Source organism: Agelaius tricolor, unplaced genomic scaffold (genome assembly GCF_023055355.1).
Source record: "Agelaius tricolor isolate 1412-34295 unplaced genomic scaffold, bAgeTri1.0.p SCAF_15, whole genome shotgun sequence".
Lineage (NCBI taxonomy): Eukaryota > Metazoa > Chordata > Aves > Passeriformes > Icteridae > Agelaius > Agelaius tricolor.
Window position 1 is genome coordinate 13658839 of NW_027269275.1, and position 7101 is coordinate 13665939.

At 41.2% G+C, this 7101-nt stretch overlaps 1 protein-coding gene across 1 annotated transcript in view; it reads right to left on the reverse strand.

Annotated features, from left to right (window-relative positions):
- The window catches only part of BBS2 (Bardet-Biedl syndrome 2), a 19085-nt gene extending 11984 nt beyond the window's left edge, over positions 1–7101 (reverse strand). The window contains exons 1-5 of the mRNA XM_071440480.1: positions 6883–7101; positions 5324–5551; positions 4793–4918; positions 4455–4517; positions 1883–1960 (exon numbers count right to left, since the gene is read on the reverse strand). Coding sequence (XP_071296581.1) covers positions 1883–1960; positions 4455–4517; positions 4793–4918; positions 5324–5551; positions 6883–6999 — 612 coding nt within the window. The 5' untranslated portion in view covers positions 7000–7101. The remainder of the gene's footprint in view (positions 1–1882; positions 1961–4454; positions 4518–4792; positions 4919–5323; positions 5552–6882) is intronic.

Here is a 7101-nt window from a genome sequence, read left to right on the forward strand (position 1 = left end):
CTATTTCCTACCACAGACAGCAAAACAACTGCTCATAGGATTCTTGTGGTCATCAGTGCTAACACACTAGCATTGAGAAACTACACACAATATTCCTTAAGCTTAAGGAGCTGATGATGCCAAAGGTTCAACTTGCCTGGGTTAGGAAAGCCCCGGAGATATTACTGGTAGAAAATCTTTGCCCAGTACTAGTAAGATAAAAATTTAAAACTGCCACAGTTGGACTTCTTTGGAACACAACTGAGCACCAGGCTAGGTGTCCTGCCTGAACAAGCTCTGGAGAAAGACCTGAGAGTCATAACTTGGCCTGTTTCTCACTCCTTTTAAAACCCATTCCTCATTGAGCTAAGCTTCTCAGGGCTTGGAAATGCAGGTTTTTCCACACACTGAGACTAGAGATTTTAATTTCAGGAGGAACAATTGCAATCATCTGTCTGGTCTTCTGTACAACATAGCACAGGAGACTTCCTTCAATTAAATTCTTCCCCAACATTTTATCTAAACTCATCTGACTGTGCCCCTTGGATGTTTTACCACAACACTTTGTTTCCAAACCCTTTATCCTTTCCTCTCACAATCTTCTGCTGAGTCTTTCCTAAGTATCAAACTAAATTACAAGCACCCAGTAAGGACAGAAGACCACAGCAACAGTCAGAAACTCAAAGGTAACAATAAACCCAAACCTATTGTCTATTTGTAAGAATCACAACAGTCTACAGCTTCAGCTTCACCACAGTAAGGAATTAAACACAGAAAATGAAAACTACCCAGGACTTCCAAACCAAACATAATGTACAAAGACACTGGTCCCTGAATTTACCTTCCTAAAAAGAAAGGTTTAGGTTTGACTGTGTCCTTTTATGTTAGAACAGTAGAATCATAATAGGCCTCCTATGACTGCAGGTGTGAACTTAAAACAATTCTACTGAGGATATGGAAATAAAGCACACTTGAGAGTGACAAACCTTTAGCATCCCTTTAACTAGAAATATCTAATGACCAGACTAGCCACTGCAGAGAGCAAGATATATTACAGGCCCAGTTCTAATTGTAGTGATAACAACAACCTCCTTTTCTGGAACAGTGCCTGGCTTTGTCTTTTATAGCTCCTCATAAGTGGTTTATTAGCTAAGCCTTTTAGTCCCATCTTGGGCAGCAGGGAGGCCTCAGATCTTAAAGGACAACGGCCTGTGACCTTACTCTACCTTGGGTCCAGAAGGGCTGTGAGAGGACTGAGAACACTTTTAATGCAGTGATAAGGATATTTTACTCCCTTCCTAGAAACCAAAATCAGTGGGCATCTTCTCTCAGTTCTTATGCTTAACAGCAACTCCTACAGCTACTCCTATCCCTCTGTAAACATATCTGCCCCCATACCTTACTTTAGTCAACACAGCTCTTTTTATATAGCCAGTGTGTAACTCCAATTGCAACATAATCTTCCAGTTTTGCCTGGGCATTCCCCTTCTCCCCTGCCATGCACTGTCTGGATGTACACACAGGGACAAGTTACATCGTCAAGATTGCATCAAAATATTTGAGGAAAACTGCAGAAGACATCCTTTTACTCAGAGGACACTAAGAGCTTCAATCACAATCCAGCAACCTTAATCACCCTTGCACAGGCTCCTGACTGTCAGCCAAGAATAGGCACTTCTCTCAGTGGGGTGACAGATTTATAAATAAACAAAGCAAAAGCCCCCTTAATAATCAAAGACATTATTAAACTCAAACTTTCACAGTTCTAGCACAGTAGATACTGTGCCAAATAGTTAAGCAATTACTTAACTACACAATAAATCTGAACCAGAAAAGCTTTAGAATACACAACACTTTCAGCTCTGTCAGCAACTATAATAAACATTAGCCAGAAATAATTTACCTCTGTCTCTGACATTTCTGCCACAATCTCATCCTCCTTAAATACGCGGATGTCAAAATCTTCAGAGCCGACAAGAAGCTGAAAAAAAAAAAGGTGCTCCTTAAAAATAATTATTCAAGCTAAGGAAGCAAGCACCAGGATCCAGAGGATTAATTAATACACAAATTAATACTTTAAGTGCAGCAATGAAGAGGTTTTAACAGATCTATGACATGTTGCAAGTGTTGCACTGAAGATCCCTCATTTAAACAAAAAACCAAACAAACGCACACAAAAAAACCCCAAGACAAACAAACAAACCAACCCAAATGAATCCAAGTATCAACCATCTCTGCTTCTCCAGCCTAAGTGGTGGCTGCCACTACTGCCAAATAGAAGTAAAATCAGCTTTGTCTTGTTGTAAATGATTATACCAATAGGCATTGAATTGGGTCTTCTGCATCCTCACTCCTTAATATTTCCTACATTTTAGTTCTTTTACTGTTTCTTAGTTCACCAGGTATAAAGCATTAACTGGAAAGGAGCCCAGTGGAAAAGTTCATACTGAAGATCATGACAATTGTCAGGTTCTCTTTTGCAAATTGAAAAACCCAAGGAACAGATCTGCTCAGTGCCTTGTCCACAAAGTCACCCATCAAATCAATGAAAAACAGAATTACAAATCAAAGTCTGAAACCTGGTAGTACTTTTCCCCACTGAAACCCATCAGCCCTTCATCTTTACTTGGCAAAAGAGATACAAATCCATAACAAAGTTGGATTTTTAAAAATATTAAAGGCTTTTTTTCTTCCCAAGTAAAGATGCTTCAGATTATGTCAACCTAAATCATACCAAGCTAAGTCTACTGCAGCTATTGAAATTATTTGCAACAATTAACATATTTAAGAAGCACAGATTTCTTGGCCAAGTTGCAACCATCAGCAAAAGGCGACCAGAAAGCACACAATCCTGAAGCAATTACTGGTGATGCTGTGTTTTCCAGAGGTGCCTAGATTTTTTTTGTTAGTTTGATTCACCCTGTCCACCTCAGTGAATGCCATTCCACTGGACAGAAATTTGAGAGAGCAAGTCTACGTTCTGCTCCACAAGTCTTCTGCCAGATGGCAGAAAGTAACCTTCATCAATCCAAAAATCCTGAGGAAGGCAGTGACAAGTTAGTTCTGTTAGCTACTAAAAGTATATTCATGCAGTTTTTAAATCAGCATATTTTAAATGTAAACTTGTTTTTACTGGGGTGGAAAGAACAGAAATGAAGCTAACATAGTTATTTAGCTGGTAAGATATAAAGTGATAATTTAGGAAGTTTCTTCTTGCATTTTCTCAGAACTTCAGTTTTAAACCAGAGGCAGTTTCACAAAAGCCACAAATAAAAGTAAATAAATAAGAAAAACCCTTTAAAATCACCTAGATAATTAAGATCAAAAAGAACCTTGAAAACATCTCAGTAAATGCACGTTAGGGTAACTGGCTCAACAAGTTAGTCAGATATTGTATCCAGCTCTACTCAGCCCAAAGTAGCACCAACTGCCGAGAATGAACTTTTATCGAGAAGAAAAATATAGCAAAACCCACTTAAAAGCACAAGTGCAAACCATTTGCAATTAGTGTCATAGATCAGTTTCCTGGTTTCTAAATCCCTAGACACTGTCTCCAGTTTCTATAAACACCTCTCAGCACATTAAAAGAATACAAAGAGGAGCTGTGCAGAAATTGATTTGAAAACTTGAAACCGTTTCACTTCCTAAAGATCCCAATCAAGCAGGGCCTGTATCAGTTTAGTGCTTATAAAAAACACATGAAAACTGTCAAGGCCCTTGACCCATCACTATTACATAGTCCAATTGGATATTCCAAATGAGGACTTTTCAGGAACTAAACAAAGAAGCTCAAGTAATTATGTTTCAAGTCTTAAGACAAATGACAAAAGTAAGTATTTTTAGCATAATGATTTAACTTCATATTGATTTGCATCTGGTATATACTAGGAAGCTATTACTCTTCTTAAAGATTCATATTCAGAAGCACAGTTGTTCATTTGGGATGAAGAAACATTTCCAAAAGAGAATGCCATACAAATTCACAATTTCACCAATCTCTTTTAGCCTGCATGACCAGAATGGCAGCTGTTTCCTCTTGTTTGTCTCACACCATTATCAGCAGGTTTGTGTGTTACAAGTTATTGTCATTTTAAATCAGCAAAGCAAAGAGTATTCCATTTCCCCATGTCCCTGTAAGGAAACAGAAGGGCTGGACATGAAGACAGATTTCTCAATTTTACTAAGTGTCAGTGAACCTCTTCAAAAGGATAGCTTTCTAAAAGTTCACTTTTATGTGTAAGCTTGCAAGTTGTTTCTGTGAAATTTAAAAAAGTTCATAAGCATATTCAAGAAATACCACTGAAATAGATGCCTTGCCAACTGATGATCACAGGCATTTCATTGCATTGCTCCTGGCATAAAGAAAAATGAGAAATTTTAACTGGTGATGTGAGTCAGTTGTATTTGATAATCTAAGTTTTTTATTATCATTTCACCACAAGAACAGCTGAAGTCATGTGTAAATGGTTACAAACCTCAGTTTTTCCATCATCATCAAAGTCACACAGTGCTAACGAACGAACGTTGTCCCCAGTAACCTGCAAAGAGGAGGACAGCACTCAGTGATGGCCATAGCTGTCAGAAGCTGAATTATTTTTATTATCTCAACTGCAACAGAACAATTGACGCACTCAGGGTTCAAATAACATCTGAGTGCACTGAATACATGGCCAAAATACAGTTTAAGGCCTGAGATAATTTAAGAACAATCAACAACTAAATTAATAGTTATCATATTAAAAGAAAATCAAGATGATTTAGTGCCATTGAAAGAATCTTCTAATAACATCAAAACTACTATGCAGGGCCTTACCGTCCAAAAACGGTCATTGCCTTCATAATCAAAGCCCTGCAGGGCACAGTTTCCACCAATAATAGCAAGTGGAGGTGAAATATCTCCCAGCTTCCCAAGAACTATTGCATTGGCTCCATCAGAAACCTGCAGAGAAGCATTAAAGGAAAAAGAAACAGCAGACAAGAAGAATACATCAGACAAGAAGAATACATCAGACCACACAAGTGAAGAAGAGAGCTTCCGACATTATCACTGTCAGTTTAGCTGAGCTCTGAATGTCTATTATTTTTTTTTAAGTTGGTCTTGCTAGGTGATGGGACATATGAATGCAATGTGTATCTGTATGTGTGAGTGTAAATTTTCATATATTAATTTTGAAATACTGCAGATATTCTAGAGACAAAATAGTCTGAATGTAGCAGTAGGAAAAATGCATAGCACAGACACAAAATTAGTTGACAAAGTAATGTAAAAGCTGTAATCTTTACAATTCAAAGAAACAGAAAATTATGGAGATACTAAAAGAAGCAGACATTTAAATCAACTTGCCTCTCTGTAAAACAAATCTGAGTTGTTGTACACATCATAAGCCAATAAATTAGTCTGTGTTCCAACCAGAAGACAATCATAACCTAGCTGAGGGTTCAGCAGCCCTGAAGTCAGACAAGTGATCCCTTGATTAATGTTCAGAAGAGAAATGTCTGAATCTTGGTTACTTTGCACCATTCGGTTTGTGTTTATTCTCTGTCCTCGGGCATGAGGATTGTGAATAAAAACCTGTAGAAACAAAGATAAAAATATTAATACAACAATGTATCTGTTTGTATACAAACAGTAAAGAGTATTGTTTGGATAACAACTGTGATGAGGAGGAAGGCATTCACTCAACCTAAATGAGGACTGCAGGTTTTACTGACAATATTTCTCACAGTTATTCTTTAAACTATACTAGAAGAAGGGAAATGGCAGGAAAAACAGTGCTCTGGCCAGTGGAGTTGCAACATCACTGTTTTGTTTGTTTCTGAAAATGACAACTGACAAGTCTTCGGAGTAAGGCAAAAATAGGAAACCAAAGGGAGCAACAACAAACTAAACAAATTACCTCCAGATGGTAGCAGTATTTGCAAAACATCCCAAACATTTAAGACAATTTACCTGGTACATATCTGTAACCTCCATCTGTAGGTGAGCAAGGTTAATTTTAAAAGGATGAATGATAAATATGGTTTTACTTTCACCAACCAATGCTCAGTCACTGCAATTGCCTGGAGCCCAGTCAGAGGCTCAACAGTTTGCTTTCTGGCTGTGCAGTCTGTCCCTCAGACAAGCCCTTGTTCTCTGCTGTTCCTAAAGGTGCCAAAATCAAATTAATAATGCTGGGAAACATCACAGATGAACCCTCTTTGTATTTACAACCTAAGTGCCTGTGTGGGTTTATGCTTCAACCTATGCTTTATTAGGCAGGTTGTACTTAATCCTGTTTTGTTTATGTTTCCTACTCGAACAGAGCACACAGGATGCTCTCTGTTCCCGTCAGGCTGTTTGTGCATCACCCACAGAAACCTCAGCCCCGTTATCAGCACAGAGCTTGGTCTGTAACAGTGCCAAGGCTCACTGCTCTGAGAACTGCACGACAAAACCTTGGGCTTCAAAAAATCCCGCTGTCTGCTAGAAAATGTGAGTTTCCGTGGCAACTTGGGTTTGTAAACTGGTTCAAGCTGGAAGAAGCCACAGAAGTCACCCAGTCCAACCTCCTGCTCCAACAGGGTCCCCCCAGAGCGTGTTACTCCAGATTGTGTCTAGACGGCTTTTGAATTTCCCCAGGGCTGGAAACTCCTCAGCCTCTCCGGGCACCTCTGCTACTGCTCAATTTCGTCACCTGCTTTTCTGCAAGCTCCCTGCTGCAGCCGAGCGAGGCTTCGAGCACCGCGTCCCCGGGCCCCGCCGCGGGTCTGCGCAGGGCGAGGGGAACGAGCCCCCAGCCCTTGGCTCGGCTCAGCCCTGCCAGGGGAGCTGGCGGGGTTAGCGCGGCTTCCGCGGCGGCCGCCGGGGCTGCTCGGCCGGGCCAGGCCGCGCCGCAGCCGCCGAGGCTGCTCCTGCCCCGTTACCTTGCCCGCTTGCGTGGCGGCCGCCAGGCAGGGGTGCGTCCCGTCGTACCGGCCCAGCGCCACCATGCGGGGCAGGATCTTGTGGTTGAGCTTCAGCGTGAACACGGGCACCAACATGATGGGCGAGGGGCCGCGGGGCAGGGGGGGGGGGGGGGGGGGGGGGGGCACGCCGGGGGAAGCCGGGCTTGGCCGGGCCGCGGGGCCGCCGCCGGACGCGGA